The 26,145-nt window shown below is 40.2% G+C and overlaps 1 protein-coding gene across 3 annotated transcripts in view; it reads left to right on the top strand.

The window, feature by feature from the left end:
- Positions 1-26,145, top strand: part of ATRNL1 (attractin like 1) — a 498,126-nt gene that overhangs the window by 170,498 nt on the left and 301,483 nt on the right. For all 3 annotated transcript variants that reach the window (XM_053389095.1, XM_053389093.1, XM_053389094.1), the window contains one exon: positions 19,163-19,215. In XM_053389095.1, the coding sequence (XP_053245070.1) occupies positions 19,163-19,215 (53 nt within the window). The remainder of the gene's footprint in view (positions 1-19,162; positions 19,216-26,145) is intronic.

Genomic DNA, 26,145 nt, shown 5'->3' with positions numbered 1-26,145 from the left:
TGTATAAATTGGTTTTCAGTAAAGCCATTTGTTGAGCTGGCAGATTGTTCTAAATTAAGGGGGGGGAGTCTTCTTAGAAAACTATTTTTCTAACAATTGGAAGTAGTTAGAAAAAATGAAATATTACTGAAAACATAATTTGATTGAATTGATCTATAGTGGTGATATGAAAAGTTAGACCTCTGCCAAGGGCCTATATAAACTGCAAATATACCTCCTGGGTTAATAGTCCCAGAAGGAAATTATAAAATTCTAGAGCAAAGCTTCCACTTGTTTGGGTATGAATAGGCAATGTACGGGGGGATGTGGATAGCGCTGTGGTCTAAACTACTGAGCCTAGGGCTTGCCGATTGGAAGGTTGGCAGTTCGAATTCCCACGACGGGGTGAGCTCCCGTTGCTCGATCCCAGCTCCTGCCAACCTAGCAGTTTGAAAGCACGTCAAAGTGCAAGTAGATAAATAGGTACCGCTCCGGCGGGAAGGTAAACAGCGTTTCTGTGCGCTGCTCTGGTTTCACCAGAAGCGGCTTAGTCATGCCGGCCACATCACTCAGAAAAACTGTCTGCGGACAAAGTCGGCTCCCTCGGCCAGTAAAGCGAGATGAGTGCTGCAACCCCAGAGTCGTTCGCAGCTGGACTTAACTGTCAGGGGTCTTTTACATTTACCTTTAGGCAATGTAAAGGGTCTGATGCAAATCTGTACCTGAAACTGTGGAGAGAGACAGTATTAGGCAAGATGGGCCCAGTGGTCTAACTTGGTATAAGGCAGGAATAGGAGGTCAAGAGTACAGGGCCTTGAACCCATATATGTGAATAAGGAAGTCTGGAGTGGTGCCCTGGGCAGATGCCCTAGACTCTGAGCTTTCTTTCTTTCTTTCTTTCTTTCTTTCTTTCTTTCTTTCTTTGGAACATAACTAAGTTTGATCCATTAATTTCTGTGGGTTTACTCTGAGTAAAGTTTAGTTGAATACCATCCTTTTTATTTTAAAATGCAGCTATACTAAGTCAGATATTAAAAAAATACAAACTAGAGGAATGTCTTTTATGTTGCTCTCTAATTCTTGGGAAGCAGGTAAATTGTCTTGCTTGTGATTTTAAACTTGCTTGGAAAACTGTGATTTTAATAATTGCTTGTATGTTCTGGCACATGCACACACACAAACAGAAGGACAGCTGGGAAGGGGTGAGGAAGCATTCCTTCTCTCAAGTCTGTTCTATCATTTTTCCTAGGCACCCCCAGCCAAGGGGTTAATTCTGTATTGACAAACACACAAACTCCCAGGATGGCCAAGATACATATGTACACACACTTCTAGCCTCTAGGCAGCTGTCCTCAGGTCTGTGCCCTGAGGAGCAGTTGCCTCCTAACCAACTTATGTACCATCATTTGACAGGGTGTGCGTGTGCAGCCTGAGGCTTCTCCTACATGGAAGCCATCACCCCTCCTGGTTCTAGGATTCAGTGGGGTAGGGAAGGGAAGGGAAGGGAAGGGAAGGGAAGGAAAGGAAAGGGAAGGGAAGGGAAGGGAAGGGAAGGGAAGGGAAGGGAAGGGATTCAACTGGTGTGTCCCTCACCTGTACAGCCTTTTCCTCTTGACACTTCCTGCACACTCATCTCTGACTCAGGTGGCTGTGACCATTACACACACACCCCGCCGCTTCTGCCTTATGGGTGGCACCAAACCATATAAATCATTGGCCTTCTCTTCTAGGTCAATCCCCTGGCCTCTTGCCTCTGTTAGACACTGGTCAGAGTCCTTCCAGTCCCTGACATTCGTATTCGGAAAGTGGAACAAAAGGAGCTAATAAAGAAACACTAAGTTGGATTGGTATTGGTGAAAGGATGTGTTTATTAGTAAGCTCTTGGAGTAGCAAAGAAATGCTTTCTTTTTATGGCCTCTAATGGATGCAGTGTGCATCAACCTACTGCTATTTTCATTACCCTTTCCCCCTCTCTTTTAGGCAGTAGTGTGAAGTGTGAATAAAGAATGTTTTAGCTATAGTGTTCATCTTTCTGCTTGAAGACAGAGAGTAGCCTTTCATGTTACGTTTCCATCTTGTTGCCTGCTATCATTAATACCACTTGCTCTGGTGCTCTTCAAATGTATAAGAAAGCCATTACATAACGGGCCTGTAGTAATTAGGCAGTGATAAGAAACTGGTTTCACTTTTTGACAAATACAAAATGGGCAAAAGCAAACCTTTCTTTGTTACGTTTTTCTGATTTCCTTTAGTTTTGCACTTGTGTGCTGATATTTATTTGAGAAATTCTTAATTGGTACTAAAATCCATTCATTCTGGCATAGATACTATTTGTTTTGACCTTACTGCCTTTTTTAATTGCCTACAAAGATGCCAGTTGCAGCCTACTCCTTCCATATATATCAAAATGATTAGGCTGACATTAATAAACTTAGCATAGTGTAAATTGGACTTCCACTATTCAGATGAGAGAAAAAGAAAAGACAGAACTTTAACCCCAGGATCATTAAGCAAGGTTATAGAGATATGAGAATAGAACTCAACTCTACACAATAAAAAATAATGGTATAAAATGACTTCATTTTAAGTACTATGCTCTGATGGTTGTTATTCTCAAGGTTTGATATAAAAATATATAAAATACCATTGGAATGAAACTCTTCTCAGTTACAAGCCTCCATGTTCAGGCATTGTCCCAGACACCATTTCCTTTGCATATAGGTGGGAGGAGGAACTGTCACTTGCAAGCACAAAAACTTGGATTTCAACTGGGTTTTCTCACTGAAAAGAGAAAATATATCCTGTGACTGAGAGGTACAAGAACTCTGGGTGCATGAATCTGATTGATTTTCTTTTTTGCCAACACAAGCATCTAACCACAATCAAAAACTTTCTTCTGTCTGGCATTGTCCTACCTGTAACCTTATCAACATTCATATGCATCTTTTAACATTAAGTTGTTCCACTTCTATACTGCATGTGGGATACTCAGGTATGGAATGGACTCCAGACGTGTTGCCCTGATTGGCAATTCTTGTGGGAAATATTTATTGTCCTATCACCAGTTGCTTAGCATTCAACTTTTTGTGTTGCAGTAGCCTCTTAGCCTGAAACAAATTACCTTGGAGGGCAGGTGTTCAACCCCTGCAAACCTCAGAGCTACCCCAAGTGTGCCGATAACTCCCTTATGTGTAAGGGTTGTGTGGTTTTGGCTACATGTTTAAGAGCAAGCAAAGACTTGAATTAGAAAGAGGGAATTATCATTAGGAACATTCTGTGACTGGTCTACTTGTGTGAGCAGCATTTCATCAGTGTTACCAACTCAGACAAGATCATGACACCATTTACATGTGGGGAAAACAGCTACAAATGCTTGTAGCTGTTCATTGAGAGGGTGGACTCAGGCAATGATAGCACATATGCTTTGTCTTCATGCTGTTCTATGTTCAATCCTTGTTATGTCTAGATGGGGCAGGGAAAGATTGCTGTATAAAATCATGGATACCCACTTCCAGTTATTGAAGACAATACTGAGCTAGCTAGAGTTGGTAGTATGACTCAAGTATAAGGTAGCTTCCTATTAATACCATGCGAGTAGGATGTTTTCCACAAGTTTAATATTAGTATTAATAATAATAATAATAATAATAATATGTCAATGTCAAAAGCAATTCTATAGAAATAAACAGATTAATTGGTGTTAGTTCCTCTGTTTCTAGGAAGCAGTGTCTGAGACTACATTCAATAAAATACACAGTATAAAGTATGGTGTATTTGGGTCTTCCCCCTGAGAACTCAGGGAATGTGATAGAAACTCTCCCAAGCTATTCAGCTCTCAGAATGGGAAAACATAAACAGCAGTATCCTGTTTGGTGTGGGTGTGCAGGAGATGAGGTTGATTGTACTGCTGCCAGTATGTTTTTGCTTTATTGTTGAAATGGTGTTCTTGGCTACACTCATTGCCCACATTATCTTGGGTGTTAGCTGTTTGTTTTTATGCAGAGGTAGATTTTGTGGTGATTGTATCTTCCTTATTGAAGGTTGAATGATTTATGCGAGTGTCTGAAAAAGGAAAGGTTGTGGGGTGTGTGTATTTTTATTTTTTAAAAAAATCTGTATATGTCTAAAATGTCTAACTATAACTTTATTTAACTAGATAACCTAGAAAATACCTGGAAACTGAAAGTTTGGATACTTTAATGGTCAGGTTCTGGTTTTATTTATATTTCCATGCTTATGTAGTTTGAAAATTGATCCATAAGGCAATCTGAATGCTTAATAAAACTAATTTTCTTGTCAGAATTATGTAGATGATACCCTAGGGGACCTAATGACCTTGTTGATATAGCCCATGACTAATGCTTCTCCAAGACTTAAGTCTAATCACAATCATAACAGTCTGAGTGAAATCTTTATCCACAGGGATCCAATCATTTGAACTTCGCCATTGCCCTCCTATAGCACATGGTAATTAGTCCTTCAAATAAGAAATTGGTTTAATCACAGTAGAACTTTCCTCTTTAATATATATTATTTCATATGTTTTAAAAGGGGGAAATAGCTAATAGCGCTATTATGGTTAGGAGATTTACTTGTCCCCTACAAGGTGAAAGCAGCTGCCCAGCACCACAAGTCAGACTGGGGTTGGAATGTTCAGGAACGAGTAGTTAGCCCTTTCCCCAGCTTCCTGATCTGGATTACCTGCCCTTATAGCTATTCGTTCTGCTTTATACCTACAATTTTTTCCTTGGGGAAAATAACAGATTGGGCAGCAATTAAGGAATCAGGGAAACAATTTGAGCAGCTTGTGGTTACGCTGACCTTTGTGGGTGGGGGAAACACAGGAAATCTTATCACAAGTTTCCTGATGTCACATATAGGTTGGCCCTTAGATTTGCATTTTTAGAGAAAGTAGCACTAAATATTGGAACAAATTCTGACTTTTTTTGGCCAAGATTTTCCCCAGTACATATGTTGAAAGTATTTCCATGCACACAATGGGGACTATTTTCTTAGAAACCATCATGTCTTCAAGGAGACACTTTGGAAAGATCTCAGGGGTATGTGAACCTACTGATGAAAGACCCTATTAACAGAATGCTGCCTTCAGAGCTTTAGCTCTTACACCTGTGTCATACGAACAACAATGAAAGGACTATTTTCTGCTTAGAAAACTATCTGTAGTCCCTGTGTAGATGATCCCTTCAACCTTTCCAATGTGTGTTCAGTGAAACTAATTGATTGCCAGTATTTATAGAATGGAAATAGGTGTTAAAACTTTTGCATAAATCAGATTAAGTTCATTTTATATATGCATGGTGTGTGTGCCACTGATGTAAATGAACACCCCCCCAAGTTTCTAATTGCAAGTTAGCCATCTTGTAATAATCAGAAGCATCCCATTTGTGCATTGTTATCCTCATAAATACTTCAATGGGTTGGGATGTAGAATGAGCTTTTGCACATGCTCAGAACATGATTTTAATTTAATTATTGTCCAAGTCAAGGACACTAATCATTGCTAGTACAGAGCTGATCATACATGCTCCTAAAAACTTATTTTTAAGATTCCAGGGATCTATAGGCAAGCATAAGAAAGCTTCTAACCCTTTCAACATGAGAGTTCTGCAATCCCTAGAGCTTATCTGGAACCAACCACAGGGAAGACTCTTGATTCATCTTAGTTAAATTATTTAATTTACACAGCCTTTGTGGAACAACGTGTTTCACCTCACCACCATAATCTAAAAAAGTCAAGGAATTAGGGATTTGTAATGGGCAGGAAAAGAGAGCAGGAAAAGATGTTCTGCCTAAGATTCAGCATAGTCAAATGGCTAAGCTTCATCTTGCTTGGTCAGACAACACGAGATAATGCACATTTCCAGGGCCCAGCAATTTCACTGGCTTTGCTCACTAGAGATTTTAAAGCCCACCCTGTGATGGCTACCAAATCTGTGATAATTATGCAGGGATTTTGGCAAAAGCAGATGGCGTTTTGAGGGATAATTGAAACCAGTAAGGCAGTATTATAAGATGTAGGAGCTAGGATTTCATAAAAGTTCAGGCAGGGGAGCTGACAGCCTATTCAAATTCTTATGAACTGCAGGGAAAGAATTAGAGCTCCAAGGGGCCACCACTTGCTACCTTGTACTGAACAGGAAGGTCAACTTCCCACTCCCTGGGATAGGATGCAATAGCAGACAATCATGGGAACTGAGATCTTAGAGCATTCAAGTGGAGCTCTTAAAGAGCTTAATTCCCTTTATTTGGGCAAGCAGTAATATCTAATGGCAACCATTTGAGCCTGGAGAGAACTCTTGGGGGGGAAATATGCGTACCACCCACGCTGAGGTCTCTGAATAACACTGTAATTTAAAGAGCTAGTTTCAAGCTGACCAGAGGAAAGTTTTCCCATCACCAATTTTGATGCATTTTAAAATGCCTTTTTCAAAGAGTCTCTGCAGTACAAATGTTAAAAATGGATGATGTGTAGATCAAACACAAAATATTCCATTATGCCTTCAGTTTATGATTTTGTCTGTTCTGTCACTTCAAGCAGGGGTTGGGCTTACTGTGAGAATGCAAATTAGAGTAAAATTCAACCAAGGACTCTGTTTTCATCCTCTTTTCTTATCCTGGTATCTTCAGGTAGAACTGAGCGGGACCCTCACTTGAAACTCTGGGGAGTCACTATCAGTCAGTGCAGACAATACTGAAGTAGATGGACTAATGGTACCTAGGTTCCTATGTACATTCTTTGGTGTAGCCATTAGATTAGTCCCCGTCCCCCCAACTCCCGTTGTCTTCCCCTGCTGTCTTTTCTTTTTTGGGGGGGGGAGTGAGAAAAAAAGTTGGAGAAGGGAACTGTGCATAAAGCTTTTTTTTTTTTGTAGCATAGTTTTGTATTTATATTCTTCTTTAAACTGTTTAACATGGAGAACTGTGCATATTTTGGCATGCTATCTAGCAGAGCCTGTTAGCCCATGAGGCAGACTGAGGCAACCGCCTCAAGTGGCAGAAGCCTACAAGTTAGTGCCGCTTGTAGGTGTCCCACCCAACCTGCCGCCTCTGCAGTTGTGGAGAAGTGGCATCAGCAGTGGTGGCAGTTTCCTGTGAGATTTCTGGTTTCCGCTGCGTAACCTAGATAAAGGAGGCTTCGTGGGGCTGGCAGAATTGTGACACCTTCACATTTTGCCTCAGGCAGCAAAATGGAACATACTGCCCCTGGAAACAAGTAATATTAAATTGTAAGCATGAAGAACATGTCCTTACATTAAAAATTAACTTGTGTTCAAAGCTGCTACATCCTTTAGCAGAATGAAGGAAAATGATTTTGCCCCTGAATGATATTGAGAATATATACATGAACACATTAATCTGACAGCTCTTAAAACAAAAGCTACTTGCTATGTAAACCAGACCAAAGAAGAGTTTGTTGTGTGGTTGTAGAATATTCTGCAAACATTAAATAATGATAGAGTGGATTCTCTGGAATGTTTTCATGCAGAACTTGCCAAGAGAGGTTTTCCTTTCCCAGAAGCAATTTCCCCTTCAGCTATTTCACTACTGATTTTATACAAAATATTTGTTTTCCTATATAGTAGTCCTCATCCATCACTGGAGACAGTGCTTGAGGTGGCATTAACTCAGAGTGCACTTTGTTACATTCCAAATATTATTATTATTATTATTATTGCATATCTTTGTTTTGAAGGTAGTTTTTGAAGCTAAAATCCTGAACCGGGAAGCTTTTAGATGCAAGAAGGCTTTTATGGGGGTGAAGTGGGGGTAGGGGGTTCCACTACAGTTCTTTTCACTGCCCATTTATCTGCTCCTGAAAGTTGGGGGGGGGGGCTTCCACAGCAGGATTGAGTGGGACGTGAAGGGCTGCATTTGCAAAGAAAAGTGCTTGTGAATAAAGCAAGTCCTTTTTAAAAGGCCAGTGCAATGCAACTGAGCTGAAAACAAGTAAAGCTGTTTTACAGCATTGCTGTACTTGTGTGACTTCAGAGCTAACAGTTTTATACTTTTTTTATTTAAAAAGGGGGAAAGAAAAAGTAAATGTCTAAATACAACTACTAAAAATAGATGTTAATATGTTTGGCTTAGGAAGAGCTTGTATTATTATGACATGGCACTAGTTTTGATTTTGGCATGCAGAACTAATTTAATTCAAATAAAGATAAAAGTCTTTAATTGTCCTTAGAGCCTGTTATTTATGATGTGTTTAGAAGTTTCAGGTGTTTCAACAATCATACAGTGAAGGCAAAAAGAAAGGGACTAGGTAGACTGATTGAGGCAGACACAAGCTCAGTTCAGAGTTGTGTGTAGAAGCTTGAGATGTTAACTGGACTGGAGGTGGTTGAGAGGCAGAGGAAAAGCAAATGTTTTGAGCCCTCAGTTGTTTCTATTGCAGACAGAAAAGAGTTCTTCACTGTGAAATCTACGCCATGGATACATGGTTCTTCTGGATGTCCTCTGTGCCGAAAAAGGTGTAGTTCTTCTCTCAGAGGCTGCCAGTCAAAGTGATTCTGGTCCTCTCTACAGTGGCAATGTCAATGTTAAGCGTTTTCAGCTCATGGCCAGTGATGGCCATCTTCTACACATGTAATGCCTAGGAGACCTGGCAGGCTGTAAGTCTATACCCTTCTTTAATAAAGCACTAGAATTGATCACTCTGGTGTTTGAGGCATCATTCTTCTGTATACCTGCACCTAACCACTCCCACAAGCCCTCTGTTGGGCCTACGGTTCAGAAAAGTTGTTGACCTGCCACAGGTTAGTGGACAAGCCAGGACACATGGTCCTGATGTTCCAGCTTGATAGGTGAAAGAAGATTGGTTTATTTTCTGTTTTGCTGGTGCAGTAGTTCAGTCCTCTTGTCAAGTGATACTCTGAGCTCCAAGCACCCACTGAAGCAGGTGGACAGTGGTGGGTCAACACTTTATTGACTGGCGGCTGCCAAGCTTAAGGCGGATTGTGCCCAGTACGTTTCTGGGCACAATTCAAAGTGTTGGTGCTGACCTTTAAAGCCCTAAACGGCCTCGGCCCAGTATACCTGAAGGAGCGTCTCCAACCCCATCGTTCTGCCTGGACACTGAGGTCCAGCGCCGAGGGACTTCTGGTGGTTTCCTCACTGCGAGAAGTGAAGTTGCAGGAAACCAGGCAGAGGGCCTTCTTAGTAGTCGCGCCTACCCTGTGGAACGCCATCCCATCAGATGTCACAGAAATAAACAACTATCAGACTTTTAAAAGACATCTGAAGGCAGCCCTGTTTAAGGAAGATTTTAATACTGGATGAATCATTGTATTTTAATATTCTGTTGGAAGCCACCCAGAGTGGCTGGGGAAACCCAGCCAGATGGGCGGGGTATAAATAAATTACTGTTATTATTATTAACCTCACCAGTGAGACACAATGATTTCTCCCACCAACAAAGACAACCCATAGCACTTGTACCGTATTCCATTCAAGTTGAGCTTATAACTCATAACTGCTGCCTCCTGCATTGATTTTGCTATGTTTGCAGCACCAAAGTGACCTCACCAGGGCAGTATGTATGGCGGTCCTGGGCCACCCAGACGACACCACCACACCCCCACACCCCCCGGCTTGGCCTTATTGATGTGGTCCAAAGGAAAAGAAAGAAATACATTTGGCACCAGCTTGACTGCAGGAGTTGCCAGAAGGAGGCAATACAAGACACTATCCACCTGCCTTAAGGACTCCACTCTGGATTTGTGTGTGGTTTACTGCCCAATGCAACAAAGTCTGCAAAATGTTTCTGTATTACTAGGGCCTTTTCCTTAGACAAACTTTGCCCACAATGACAAGCCTGTGAGTGAGTTGCCCCACACCAGATGCTTGCAGCTGTATGATCCATTGGAAATATTGTCTTTGTTGATGGATAAGATTTAGCTCGGTGTTGCCATTGATTGTCTGGGATCAAACAGTTGTGATGCTGGAGAACCACAATTGCCTTCTTTCTAGTTTATAACAATTGCAATAGGCTCCACTCTTTATTAGAACATTGGCAGTGTGGGAGATGGGTACCGTATTTTTCGTCCCATAGGACGCTCCGTCCCATAGGACGCACCTAGTTTTTTGGGGGGGAAATAAAGGAAAATTTTCCCCCTTTATTTCCCCCCCAAAAGCAGGTCGGGGAAACCGAACCAGGTCGAGGAACAGCGGGATGGCGGCGCTGCGCCTCCCTGCTGTCCCCCAAGCTTGTGGGGCTGGCCGATGTCTGCCCGGCACGAGGGGCGCTCTGCTTCAGGGCGCCCCGCCCGCCGGGCGGCAGGCTGCTATCCGCAGCGTGGGGAGCCCTGCGGGGAACTCCTGCAGGGCTCCCCATGCTGCAGATGTCTGTCCGGCACGCGGGGCGCTCTGCTTCAGGGCGCCCCGCCCGCCGGGCGGCAGGCTGCTATCCGCAGCGTGGGGAGCCCTGCAGGGAACTCCTTCAGGGCGCCCCGCCAGCCAGGCAGCAGGCTGCTATCCGCAGCGTGGGGAGCCCTGCGGGGACCTCCTGCAGGGCTGCCTAGGCTGCGGATGTGTTCCCGAAGCGCCGGGCGCTCTGCTTTCAGGGCGCCCGACGCTCCGGGAAGCAGGCTGCTATCCGCAGCCTAGACATCCCTGCGGGACCTCCCGCAGGGCTGCCTAGGCTGCAGATGTCTTCCTGAAGCCTGGAGAGCGAGAGGGGTCGGTGTGCACCGACCCCTCTCGCTCTCCAAGCTTCAGCGAAAGCCTGCATTCGCCCCATAGGACGCACCCAGATTTCCCCTTCATTTTTGGAGGGGAAAAAGTGCGTCCTATAGGGCGAAAAATACGGTAATTAAGCGCTTCCTCCTCACACCATTTCCCCAATCTATCACTTGCCAAAAAAGTAGAATGCTGCCCTTTATAGTATGTGTAGATATATTCCACTTTCAAGGAGGAACAGATCAAACTCCACTTCTCCCAATCAAAATTGGACCTTCCCTGTGCTTCTCCACCCAAAAAGTTGGGAGATCCAAGCAATGTCCTGCGGCATCACATCTTCTTTATTCTTCCGTCTAGTTTAAAGTAAATATAATATGACATAGAGGATTATAACAACAATAACAGAGGATGAAAACAATGGATGACAAGATTCGTACCTATTGAGAGGTGTACCCGCTAACCTGGGGACCTAGTTAGTTTATTCCTGCATAACCCATACGTAAATAAATGTAAAAAGAATATAGTATTACAATAAAATCTAAAAGTAGCAGATTTTTTAAAAAGCATCATAAAAACAGAATTAATTTTTCACATTTAAAATGCTTAGGAAAATGAAATGATCTTTGGCCTGCATTGAAATGCTATTAAGGTAGGCACCAAGGGGAGTCTTCCTAGCCACTCCACAAATGAGGTTCTACTCATGGGCACCAATGCTGAGAAGGCCCTCTCCCCACAATATCCACTGCAACTTGTGCATCTTCTGAGCTTAGAGGAATTCTGGGGAATCCTTGTTAAATATAAGCCATGTTCATATTTCTTGCTAATGAGGTAAGCCAGTGAGACAACACAAAATGGAGCCTACTGTTTTCTGTAGGCTACTGCTTACTTTATGTATCAATATCTGAAAGATTGATTTTTAGCACTTGCAAATTAGCTTCCCCAGCAGCCAGTTTAGGAATCTTTATATTGCAGCACTTAGATACTCTAATTTTCATTTGCTGTGATGAGGAAATTTCAACATCAAGGAGAAACATTATATAATAGTGATGCCAAAGTGCCTCATCATGAGCCATAGCTATTACGAAGTAGGCAGAGAGGAAGATGCACAGAATCAAATGAAAGACCATCTTGAACAATAATATGCTAAAAGATACTAGCTCTAGAGCAATACTTGAAAGTTTCCTGGTGATTTGTTTTTGAAATGCTTATTTAAAATGCATTGTCACAATTTACATAAATTGGGATAATAGTTGGATGTCATTTTAAACGTATTTATTATGTTTACTTCTTTGAAACCTCTTATAAATATTTCATTCCAAATCTGTGTTTTGTGTCTTGCTTGCTGTTTGGTTTAGTGTGTCTGGAAAAAGATACTCTGACTCATTTTGTATTACATTTTTAATCATATCATTTAGAAACTTGGTTGAAAACATTTTCTTCATAATGATTTGTCCAGTGATTGATCCTTCATCCTCTAGAAATACATTAACATACAATAATTCTTATTTTAACAATCTCTGTGTGTATCTGTGGGGCAAAATTAGCAAATATTTGTTGGACTTGTAGTATCTTGTATGAACTACTACAACAGAGGGATGTGAAAATCCATGACTTTTGTAATACTGAATTATTTACTAGAGAACATGGATTGTTCAGCCAGAAATACAGATTTTGCTACTGGACAGCTGTATACTTTAACATAATGGTTGAATTTGATTTTTGACATTGATTCGTATCTTTTATTCACTTCCTTGGGGTAAGAAACAGAAGGGGAAGGTAAAGGAAAGAAGGAAGCAGTGAGGATAGACATAGACTTGGAGAAAAGCTAATGATTGTGCTAAGTGAAGTGTTGAATTCTATACTCTCTTATCTAGAGATCACCTTTTCTTACATGTCTACATGTGTGGAAAACCAAGGAAAGTTTTGCTGTTGATTTATGCAAGGGATGGGAAACCTGTGGTCCTCTGGATGATTTCTATTTCCTGTCAGCCCTAACCAGCTTGGCCACTGATCATGCATGATGAGAGTTGTGGTCCAGTAACATCTGTAGGACAGCATGTTCCTCACATCTGATGCATTCATTCATAGAATCAAAGAATTGTAGAGTTGGAAGGGACCCAAAGGATAATCTAGTGAGCCTCTGCCATGCAGAAATGTCAGCTAAAGCAGCCATGACAGATGGCCATCCAACCTCTGGTTAAAAACCTCCAATGAAGGAGAGTACAAACCTCCTGAGGGAAACCATTCCACCGTTGAACAGTTCTTACTGTCAGAAAGTTCTTCCTGATGTTTAATCGGAATCTGCTTTCTTGTAACTTGAAGCCATTGGTTCAGGTCCTACCCTCCAGAGCAAGAGAAAACAAGTTTGTTCCCTCTTCCATGTGACAGCCCTTCAGATATTTGAAGAGGATTATCATATCACCTCTCAGTCTCCTCTTTTCCTGGCTAAACATACTCAGCCCCTTCAACCGTTCCTCATAAGGCTTGGTTTCCAGACCCTTGTTCATCTTGGTTGCCCTCCTCTGTGCATGTTCTAGCTTGTCAACATCTTTCTTAAATTGTGGTGCCCAGAATTGGACACAGGATTCCAGGTGTGTTATGAGCAAGGCAGAAAAGAATGGCACTATTACTTTCCTTGATCTGGACACTGTACTTCTGTTGATGCAGCCTATAATAGCATTAGCTTTTTTTGCTGTGTGCGTCACACTGTTGACTCACGTTAAGCTTGTGGTCCACCAAGACCCCTAGATTCTTTTCACATGTACAGCAGTAAGCCAGTGGTACCCCATCTTATACTGGTGCAGCTGGTTCTTCCTGTCTTAAGTGCAGAACCTTACACTTGCCCCTATTGAAATTTATTTTGTTGGTTTGGGCTCTGCTCTCCAATCTGTTACGGTCATTTTGAATCCGGATTCTGTCTGCAGCATTAGCTACCCCTCCCAGTTTAGTGTCATCTACAAATTTGATGAACATCCCCTCAATTCCTTCATCCAAATAATTTGCAAAGATGTTGAACAACAATGGGTCCAGGACAGAACCCTGTGCCACCCCACTTGTCCCATTTTTTCCAGGATGACAAGGAACCATTAATGAGTATTCTTTGGGTTCGGTCAGTTAATCAACTACAAAGCCCCGTAACAGTTACCTCATTCAGCTCACATTTTACCAGTGGTAAATTCCTCACAAGATATTCCTTGCAAGAATAGTATGGGGGGACTTTTGTCAAAAGCCTTACTGAAATCAAGAGACACCATGTCCACAGCATTCCCCTGATCCACCAAGCTTGTAACTCCATCAAAAAAAGAAATGAGAATCATCTCTCATAACTTGTTATTGAGAAACCTATGGTATGTCTTAGTAATCACAGCATCCTTTTCTAAGTGCTCAGAGACCGACTGCTGAATTATCTGTTTAAGGATCTTTCCTTGGTATCATATCAAGCTCACTTTTTTCACCTTTTGGAAGATGGGGACAACATTTGTCCACCTCCAGTTTGCAGGGACCTCACCTGTTCTCCAAGAAATCTCAAAGATTATAGACAAAGGCTCTGAGATTACATCTGCATACTGTTGATTAAAATTATGTGTGATGCTGTTGTCTGCTGCATATACCACATGGAAAGAATTATTAGCCCTTCCTTCTTCCTTTATTAGAAATTCCCAGCTAAAACTGTTAAACTTTATACCTTACACTTTTTAAGTACTGTATGCTTAAGGGAATTGAAAGGCCAAGGGGCACCTTGATTATTTAGAGTAGATGATATTAGTGTGACAAAGTAGCTTGGAATCTATCCAGGTTTCACATTAGGGCACATTTCTTTTTATATAGATTTATGAACTATTATAGATAAGAGAATAGATACTGCAGGATCACAAATAAGTTAGCATAATATTAAAATTCCTGCAACTTGTGCCTGAGAAATACAGATGCTGTGCTTGATTCTTTGGCTGTTGCATTCAGCTGGAGTTTATGGCAGTTGGTTTGAATAACCCCTGAATTGATCATATACTGCTCAACCATCCCGATTTAAGCAGGACACCCCGGAATTACAGAAGCCATTCTTGGCTTATGGTTGTACCCAGGAATCTCCTGGTTTTTGGTCCTATGCTCTGGTGCGAGTCAGCTGGCTGTCGTGAGAGCTCGGGACCAAAAAAACAAGCATCCTGATTTGGATCTCCTGTATGTTGGGAGCATATGGAATCATGGGGTTCTCAATAATCACTTAAGGGACAAAGCAATACCTTTTTCTCAGGAACTCATAAAATATTCAATACTATATATATACTGGATGTTTAAATAAGACTTTCAAGCATAACTTTTAAACTGACATTGTCCCTCTGAAAGCCAGCTTATTTTCATGGTTACATGTTACATTTCTGGAGACTGTTATCAATTTGTTTTTAAAATTGGTAAGTTATGATGTTAACCTTTTTGGGTTCATTCTGTAAAGGTGGGGTGTGAATGTTTAAAATAATAAAAATAATCTCTGCAACATAGATATAAAGATTTCCATTCTAAATTCTAAATTCTGTTGACACCCGTCAACAGAAGACATATATTCTGCCTATTTGTCAAATGACAACATTGTTATTTGACAAATCCCATCAATTTACACTGTTTAAATTCACAGTATCTCACTACTTGTTTTACCTTAGTTACTACAAGTAAATAATGTTACAATGCTAAATGCAAGTGAATAGTTAAAAGCCTCAGTCCTTTAACCAACCAAATGGAAAATATGTTGAAAATAAAACAGGGTGTTGGTATAGTGACCACCTTGTATGCATGAAACATGCATCAATTTGTTTTCTTCTGGCCTATATATTGACCTCCCAAGAAGGACTCAGAGAGATATTAAGGAATAACTATTAATAGCCAGTCAACAGAAGGGTAATGAGTTTGACAGACTGGGTATTATTGGAACAAACTAGAGATTTTGTTAATATTTTAAAAATGCTGTTGCATTTGTCCTTGGAAATGTACTTTTTGGTATCATGCCAAAGCAGTAGTAGTATTTCATTAGTGCCATTTAGGACAAATGATCACTGATCTATATGTTTAATTTTCTACCTATAACTAGTCACATTCAAGTTGTGAGCTCAAGGAAACTGGCAGCCCCCATAATGCCTTAAAGTACTAACTGGACAGGGAAGTGGTGATGGAGAGGAAGTGCTGCAGGTCAACAGCATAGTGTGGGAAATTGGTCTTTAAATTTCCTATCCACATGCTTATCCGCAGCCCTGAACCTGTACACTGTAAGTTAGTGGCCAAGGTCTAGGAGGTGAGTAAAGCTGCATAGCCAGTCCCCAACCTCAACAATACAGCAAGTCTGGCAGAGTTTAATTATTTCGCTCTGGAGCCAATTTCCTACCCATTTGAACAGAAGGGGCCTTCAGCAGAAAGGGGGCCTTCCTATCTTCGGAGGTATTTGATTAGTTTTAATTCTGCTACTGCTACAAATTTATGTTGAATTGGCTCCAGAAATGTGACTTTGGAAGAAATTCTGGCAGTGGTAGAGTTCTATGAAGTGTTGTTCAAGAGCTAGCTACACACACACACACACACACACACACACACCTTTCTTCTGTCACCTGCACAACCTGAAAATCTGCTCTTGGAGGCTGGTGGACCCTCTAGAACAGCATAGCATGTGGCAAGAGCTTTGCAGCAGAAAGGGGGAATTGCTGAAAATTGGGAACCCTCTTTGCACAAATGGAAATGACTTCTGTTCATGCAACTACACCTTTAGATCCAAGGTTTTGTCTTGTATTTGCAGCTTTTTATTGATGGTATTTTGACAAGAGTATTTTACTGTATTTTATATGCATTTTGTTAGCCTCTTTGAGGACTTTTACAGATTTCCTAAATAAACAAGACAACGTGTAAAAGAGCAGAAATAAATAGATCAATTAATTGCTTTTGAAAACTCAAAAAACCAGGACCAACTTGACATTTAAAGGATAATGATGATGATACCAGGTGAATATGCCTAGCATATGTACACAGTGAAAGAGTTGTATTCCTGCTCACTTGGGAATGAATGAATGGATGAATGTGATATTGAGAATATATTCTGTGCGCTATATTGTTACTAGCTACAAATTTTCAAAACCAATTCTTGTCTATCATGGAAGTTCCACAATATAAGCAAGGAAAAGTAGAGAGACTACTAGTTTGTGCTTGTATTCATCTTTTAACAGAGGTGAGGGAGGGTTATCTCTGCCAAAAAAAAAAAAAAAGGTTTGAGAGATGGTGGTAGATTCTACTATCAAAATATCTATGAAAACAAATATCTGTCATTCATTTTTGCAAACAAAATGTGAGGAATACATCATGTATTATTTGCAGTTGCTAAAGTATTGTAGCTGAAGATAGCAAAATAAAAAATTGGTGCAACTGAAGTTTATTGTTGCAGTGAAAAGTGAGCTATTACCAGCAAATTGATTTTGCTGTATAAAATATGTATACTCTAATCATAAGTGATGGCATTACGAAGTAAAGAAATGTAAAGGAGGATGTATAATGGCTTTAAAGTTCTTAGTCTAGTATAGCCCCACTAATGGGCTCATTTAGGGGTTTCTTGATTCTATAGAAGTCTTCACTTACTATTATGCTGCCTTTTCAAACCTTGAAGATAAACAAATGAGCTGTTTGAGACATATAGAAGACAAAATAGTTAAACATATAACAAAAACCCTGAATAAAGATTCAGGTTGTATTTTAAAAATGTCGCTGATTATATATTTTGTGCTATTACATAAAATCATTCTGTGCTAATCTTTCACAATTTTTTAGAATAAAATGAGTGTACTATGTATTTGATTGGGATGTACAGTATTAAGATGAACAACACAGAGGTACATAATGAAAATGGAGATAAATTTACCTTCCCACCTCTATGCATTTCCATATTCTTTGAGACCTAAGTGTGGGATGCTTCTAAAGCTTTGGGATAAGCCAAGGCACCCATACCTGCATCGGCCATGAGGTTGTGCATATGCAAGGCAAGCATGTTTTTGCTTAGCTCTTTCCTGCCGAAAGACACAAACAGATGGGCTTCAGCTTCAGTGGTAACTAAAGGCTCGTCGACACTTTTTCAGTTGCTTTCCATATTCTTACTCTCTGTTTTATGCTGTCAATTCCTGATCCACAAGAGGACCTTTCCTCTCATTCCATGACTGCTAAGCTGACTCAGGAGTCTTTAGTGAGGTGCCTTTTTAAAAGTCCATGTATGCTATGTCAGCTGGATCACCTGTATCTATATGCTTCAAAGAACTCTAATAGGATAGTGAGACAGGACTGGCTCTTGCAAAATCCACAATGGCTCTGCTTCAGCATGGCTTGTTCTTCAGTATGCTTAGTTATTTTATCTTCAACAATACTTTCCATCAGTTTTCCGAGGACAGATGCTAAGATGAAATGTTTTCTTCATTTTTACCTCCTCTTGTCAAAAGACAGTATTTGAGTACTGAAGGTGAATTAAACTGGAAAGTCAGCTTTGTATTAGGAAATACAGTAGTACCTCGGGTTAAGAACTTAATTCGTTCTGGAGGTCTGTTCTTAACTTGAAACTGTTCTTAACCTGAAGCACCACTTTAGCTAATGGGGCCTCCTGCTGCTGCTGCGCCGCTGCTGCACAATTTCTGTTCTCATCCTGAAGCAAAGTTCTTAACCCGAAGTAATATTTCTGGGTTAGCGGAGTCTGTAACCTGAAGTGTATGTAACCTTTAGCGTATGTAACCCGAGGTACCACTGTACAAGATATTAGATTCTTTCTTACATGAGAGGGATCTTTTAGCCTCTGGTTTTGTTATATACTGCCTGGATGACTATTGTAGTTCTTTATTGTATTTGCTTATATAGCTTTTAAATAATCATTATTAGATGAATGTTATGAGAACCAGTGTGCTGCAATAGTTAGTGGCAGGAGTCCTCATGTTCAAATCCCCATACAGTAACTGGGTGGGGAGTGGTTGCAGCATGGCACAGGGAGCAACATTAGCAGCACCAAAGTGACCTCCCCAAAGCACAAGCCTGGGCAGTGTGTATAGAGGTCCTGGAGCTGCCCAGATGACAAAATAAGACCTCCTCTTAGCCTTATTGATATGGTCCAAAGGAAAGCACAGCACTACTTTTGGCATCACCTTGTCTGTAGGAGTTGCTGGAAGGAGGCAGACAAGGCGCCATCCAATCATCTTAAGGATTCCACTCTAGATTTGTATAGGGTTTACTCTTTAGCCTTTTCTTCTTCTGAAGGTATCTCTCAAGAGTTTTTCTTCTGCTAGATGGACTACCTTGTCAGGTTGATGAGCCCCATCTGCCGCTATAGATGGAATAAATAATAACAAAAACACACTTTATTTTCTGGGGGAAATTAAATAAATTCTTATGTATGTTTAATTGCCAAAATATTGCATACATACAAAAAAGTTTAATTAGCTATGTTATTTGATAATGCTCAGATTATTTCTTTTCTCTTCTGCAGTTGTGACTCTGAAAACAGATACCTTGGTAATCCACTCAGGGGAACATGCTACTGTAAGTATTAGTATAATTCATTGCCCTTTGATGTTGCACATTAAATAATATGCATGTTAACTCCTGACTGAGGTCCATTAGTTATCATTTCATTTGTGATGTGTATTTCATCTAGTAATATATTAGTCAACGGCACCGTGGAGTAATGGATCTGGAAATTAAGTAGACCTGGGTTTAATTCTGTCTTGGGTATAGCTGAGGCTTGGACAAGTGAGTTTCCCTCAGCCTAATCATACTGCAAGATGATTTTGAGGGATAATCTCATGTACGCTATTCTGAATTCCTAGGGAAGGGCAAGAGACACTTGTGAAAAGCAGAATCTTTATCTTAGGGCTTTTCCATTCTTACTCTTACTCCATTCTTTCCAGGTACTATCTGTGTTTTAAAGCTCCGTGTCTGAACACTTGTGTGGGGGGGGGGCGCTCTGGAGCTTTCCCCATGAAAACACACTCCTTAAAGTTCAAATGGCAATCTGTAGAAAACCCAAATTGATGATTGCTCTGATTGAGCACTAAAGAATAGGTTTTCACAGGGAAAGCTCTGGGGCAAAAACAAAACAAAAAACCACACACACTCAAATGTGGAGCTTTTAAGTGTGGACCTATGCCTGGAAAGAGCAAGGCAAAAGGTAAGTATGGATAACTATGGATTTGTTATTGTGATTGCCCTGTGTGTGAAATTAGTATAATTCTCAATGTAAATAGAATAAAAGTGGGAAATAATAACTGGCTCACATCTACCAATGAGGCTAATGCTGACCTGGAGTTTATAAAGGTAGTAAGAGATAACTTTAAATTTCTAGATGTTCTGTATCTTGCTTTATTAAATGACAATAGTGCCAGATGTATGTAGCTTTTGTTAATTTTATTTAAGCTTGTTAGATAAAATTCAAAACTTGCACAAAGTTTTAAAAAGAAAACCAAGGCATCAGCCAGCTATTGTGTAAAGTATGCAAATTAAGCAGCGTTAAATAGTTTAGAGAATGTCAATAAGGTCTAAACAGTGATAGCCACAGAATCTGTTTTCTTTCTGTAGATATTCTGGTTTTCTGCAGATTTATTTTGCCCTCTAAAAATAAATGTAGACAAATTTAAGTGATGAACAAGATGTGACACCAACAGAACTGTGGGTTCTGGACACCTACAAGGACGGTCTTATTCATTATTGTTTTCTAGTAGCTCTGTTTCATAAATCTTCTTTGCCTGAGAAAAATTGTGCCATATCCAGATAGCCTTTCACCTCTAAATAACCAGAGCTATTTGTCTTCTATCAGGTTTTTAAATAATGTAAAGATTTGGTAGTGTTGCACTGATACCGTATGCCAGTTGTTAACCTTAACCCAATAGTGTGAATAAATTCCGAATTCTTGCATTAGTTTATATGCCCTCTTGATGCTTCATTAACCAGATCCTTTGTTCTCTTGGTGTTAGTACTCTGGCAGCAAGAAAAGGCATGTTGAGTTTCACTGGGGGGCGGGGGATACCTTAATGGTGGAACCCTTAGGATGGACCTCATTGATTTAATGGGGGCTCTTCGCTCTGTTTTAAAGTGCCTAAGGATGACAGGCTAATTGGTTTGTTTGTTTCTATATCAAGAGTGACTTTTCAATTCACAGTTAATGGTCCAGAATTTTCACTTAATGGTCCAGAATTTCTGCAGTGGAGCATTTAAAAAAGAGGAACCATGAATTTATATATAATTAAAATGAAGTTTATCAAGTGCATATGGTCATATATGTGCGTGCACACAATTTTTATTACATGAGGAAACATATTCTATCCAATTGTTCCATGTTGCTCCCTAATGCTAGACTTTGTGGGAAGCTGTTCACATTTGTAGAGATGCAGTCCCCGTCCTATAGAAATAAAAGGACATGCTCCCTTTGATCTTAATGGATTAGTATAGAAGTCATTAATGTGTCTTTGCTGTACATTCAGTGAGCACAGACACCCACAGTTTAGGCGGCAATTGCTGGAGAAAGAGCAAGTACCTAGAGCAGGGGTTGAGCACGCTGACCAACTGAAGCCACCGAGGAGTCTAGTTTGTCAACCATCAGTTGCCCGGAGTGAGGAAATGCATGATACCTTTCTATATAATATGCCGTGATTCAGAAATGACTCTCTAGAAACAGCTGATTTCTAGGACCAGGGGGATTTTAGTCTCTGGTGTTATTAACTCATCTTGAATTGCCTTCAACTCTTTTACTGATCAGTGGCTCTGATGGGTGGTGCAGGGAATTGAAAATTGGTGCCTAATCCATGTAGATACTGGTGTAAGTTCCATGGTGCATGGCAATCAATAAAAGTTACTTAGCATCAAGAAGAGTATGCTATTAACATCCACTTTAATGCAAAGTGAACATGATGTTAGCCTGCTCATTGAAATTATAGTAGCATCATGCTGGCAGTAAGACCCACACCCACACCCATGTGACTCATGTTGCAATTTAACACAAAATGGGAAATAGTAACATGTATTATAAACTCTCTGAAACCAAATGAAACCCTAAAAGCATTTGTATGAGTGTTTGAGTTAAGGAAGAAGGTTTTACCCCCTGTCTGCACCTATTTAAATTTAATCAAGCATTCCATACATTTCTAAAACTTCTTGTGAGATATTCTAGAGAAAAAAAGGAAATATTTCTTTGCAGCCACAAGTAATGGTGATGAATGCAAATGCAGACAGCTTTAAAATGTGATTAGTAAAATTCCAAAATTTAATCACCTTTCACTTTCACATTGATTTTAAAAAGTTGAAAGAAACAGAGCTTTGGTGAAAGGTTTTAAAACCGCAGTTTTATAATGAATTTCATGGAGGTCAATTGCATTTCATTGGATGGTCTCTGCCTATTCACGTTCACGTGGATTGCTTCTTTGTACAGCCAAATGTTCTGTACTTTCTGGAAAAGCAATCAGAACAAGTCGAACCAATGATCCATCCTTGCCAGCATCACTGACTAGCCATGACTGGATCCAGATATTTGCAAAAATTTATAACTGCACAAAGCAATAATAGCATGCTGTTGGAGACACTGTGTCCCCCTCCATCTGTTTCCTTCAGCTGAACTGTCCAGACATTGAAACAACCCTTTCTCAAAAAAGTCACTCAATGTTTCCTTTAAATTATATTTTGCTATGTCACAAAGATTTATGCTGATCACATGCTACAGTTCTGTCTTAAACTCATGAAAACAGAATTTTGATTTACTGATGAGTAACTGTTGGTCCTTGAAAAAACAAAAACATCCTCATCCCTTAAACAATCTTCTAAATTAAATTACAAATACCAATCAGCTGTTTAGGCGTGAATACTCAAGTGAAATCTTAGGTACATCCTGCTTGAATGCATAAAGCAGTTTTAGAAAGCAATGGAAATTTGTGGTATACATCATGTTGAGCAATTTTGCTTAACTTTTGCCAAATATCTCAGTAGCTTCTAGGACAACAGTTTCATGATCTTCCATATGTGTGAACATGCAGAAGCTTTTTTTGGAGGAACTTCTTCAAAATGTGGGTTATAAATTTTATAGAAAATAAAGCAGATCAATGATAAAATAAAGTAGGAGTTTATTTTGTGGTGTTTTGCACAGGTACCAGATTATTCAGGTTACAAATCCTCATGGGAATGGATGCAGTTTGAGGTGCTTATATAATTTAAAGGAAGAACGGATAGGAATGCATTTATTGAGAGTTGATTCTCAACTGTGCTAACAACTTCACATAATACTCATGGTTTGTGGAATATTTTTTGTTTGTTTGGATTTGGTAAATACTGATACCATAGCAAAGCTATACAACTCTGGAGGAGTTTTCTATTGTACTGATCTCCCAAGATCTTGAGTGTCTTTTTTTCTAAGTAAAGAGACTGGATTGCTCCTAATGACACATGAAAGGGAGAGAGAGAAATCTATACATGCACAAATGTGTAGATAGAATAGGTGGATAAGTAATTATTATGTGAAAACGTAAGATACTGCAGACATTAGAAGCAATAAATTATTCAGCATTGAAGAAAACTGTAAGTAATTGTTGTTGTTGTTTAGTCGTGTCCGACTCTTTGTGACCCCATGGACCAGAGCATGCCAGGCACTCCTGTCTTCCACTGCCTCCCGCAGTTTGGTCAAATTCATACTAGTAGCTTCGATAACACTGTCCAACCATCTCATCTTCTGTCGTCCCCTTCTCCTTGTGCCCTCAATCTTTCCTAACATCAGGGTCTTTTAGATAGAATCATAGAATCATAGAGTTGGAAGAGACCACAAGGGCCATCGAGTCCAACCCCCTGCCAAGCAGGAAACATCATCAGAGCACTCCTGACATATGGTTGTCAAGCCTCTGCTTAAAGACCTCCAAAAAAGGAGACTCCACCACACTCCTTGGCAGCAAATTCCACTGTCGAACAGCTCTTACTGTCAGGAAGTTCTTCCTAATGTTTAGGTGGAATCTTCTTTCTTGTAGTTTGGATCCATTGCTCCGTGTCCGCTTCTCTGGAGCAGCAGAAAACAACCTTTCTCCCTCCTCTATGTGACATCCTTTTATATATTTGAACATGGCTATCATATCACCCCTTAACCTCCTCTTCTCCAGGCTAAACATGCCCAGCTCCCTTAGCCGTTCCTCATAAGGCATCGTTTCCAGGCCTTTGACCATTTTGGTTGCCCTCCTCTGGACATGTTCCAGTTTGTCAGTGTCCTTCTTGAACTGTGGTGCACAGAACTGGACACAGTACTCCAGGTGAGGTCTGACCAGAGCAGAATACAGTGGCACTATTACTTCCCTTGATCTAGATGCTATACTCCTATTGATGCAGCCCAGAATTGCATTGGCTTTTTTAGCTGCCGCGTCACACTGTTGGCTCATGTCAAGTTTGTGGTCAACCAAGACTCCTAGATCCTTTTCCAGGGAGTCTTCTCTTCTCATGAGGTGGCCAAAGTATTGGAGCCTCAGCTTCAGGATCTGTCCTTCCAGGGAGCACTCAGGGCTGATTTCCTTAAGAATGGATAGGTTTGATTTTCTTGCAGTCGAAGGGGCTCTCAAGAGTCTCCTCCAGCACCATAATTAGCCTGACGTGTATAAGTAGCAGGTATTGATGTAATCAATGCTTTCCTTCTGGGAGTAATCAAGGGTATGCAGTACCAGCACATTTCCCCCCCACATGTTAAAAATGTGGCACTTACTGTGATGGTAATCATCACTAATATATTACTGCAACAAAATGTTACAGTGTGAAGTACTTCTATTCAGAATTCCAGCTAATCAGCCAGAAGATTTTGTTTTATTGCCTCCAGTTTTCTGGGTTTTCCTCCCACCTCAGACACTTATATGACTACTGAGCACAATTACTCCTCATTAGGCTATTTTTTGGATCCTCCTCTAGAGTGGTTTTCATAAAGTCTTTACTTCTGCAAACCTTGGGATTCCCTCAAACCTACTGATCCCACACTCATGTGCATGGATGGTGCTGTTTTGGTTGCATAAGAACTGAAACTTCCAGAAAGAATCTGCGATTAGTATATAGAATTATGGAATCTTTTACCAAATGATGTCATTGTCATGCCATGATTTCACAATTAAGAAAGGAAAATGACAAGCTATGAAAACTGAAGCTACTGTTTAAAAATCAGTTTTGGAAGATGTTTGAAGGATAAACTTGTGTAGCTCTCATAATAGTCCAACTACCCCACCAAGTGTGTCGCATTTCATGATACCAAGAATACTATTAAGAATATTATGATTTCTCATTCCTCAACTGGGCACCTGAAATGTAAAGCAGTGGTCGGCATATAAAAAGCAGTCGAGCAGTTGGTTTCAATGCATCTTGCTTGCTTAAATCATTCATATCATGACTGATAGTGTTTAACTGAAAAATTAATTGACCCTTTTTATCACAGTAAGTAGACATTTGTTGTGCGCTGGTTTTTATATACTCTAGTCTACTGAAATTAATTGTTTGCCAATATTAAAAACAAAATACAAAAATAAGTGATGTGATAATGATTTGGAATACAACATGTTTTTTCACCATTGATGTTTGAATTAAACTAATGTGAGTTATCTTGGGAGAAAAGCAATGACAAACCTAGACAGCATCCTAAAAAGCAGAGACATCACCTTGCCAACAAAGGCCCGTATAGTTAAAGCTATGGTTTTCCCAGTAGTGATATATGGAAGTGAGAGCTGGACCATAAAGAAGGCTGATTGCCGAAGAATTGATGCTTTTGAATTATGGTGTTGGAGGAGACTCTTGAGAGTCCCTTCGACTGCAAGAAGATCAAACCTATCCATTCTTAAGGAAATCAGCCCTGAGTGCTCCCTGGAAAGACAGATCCTGAAGCTGAGGCTCCAATACTTTGGCCACCTCATGAGAAGAGAAGACTCCCTGGAAAAGACCCTGATGTTGGGAAAGATTGAGGGCACAAGGAGAAGGGGACGACAGAAGATGAGATGGTTGGACAGTGATATCGAAGCTACTAGCATGAGTTTGACCAAACTGCGGGAGGCAGTGGAAGACAGGAGTGCCTGGCGTGCTCTGGTCCATGGGGTCACAAAGAGTCGGACACGACTAAACAACAACAACAACAACAATGGAAGTTAGGATTGTATTCTAGGCACTCATTGGACTAAACAACTCTATATAAAGCAAGGTCGAAATACTGGTAAATGTGTAGTAAGAAAATACAGATGGTACAAATTGCTGGATGTTTTGGTTTACTCTTTGATCTCTATATGTGCACACTAAATATCTGGTATTTGTATACATAAAATGTTTTATACATTCATATTACATATCCCAAGCCATTTTGATTTAGGCCAACATTATATTTAGTGACTAGTGAACAAATTGATTTGGCACATATGTGTGAATTCTGACTGGATGCAAATGATAGTTTTATGAGCCAAGACAGGCTGCAAATGCAGTATTTTGTCACAG

Source organism: Podarcis raffonei, chromosome 5 (assembly GCF_027172205.1).
Source record: "Podarcis raffonei isolate rPodRaf1 chromosome 5, rPodRaf1.pri, whole genome shotgun sequence".
NCBI lineage: Eukaryota > Metazoa > Chordata > Lepidosauria > Squamata > Lacertidae > Podarcis > Podarcis raffonei.
The sequence above is the reverse complement of the archived record's forward strand: the minus strand, read 5'-3'. Positions and strand labels throughout refer to the sequence as shown.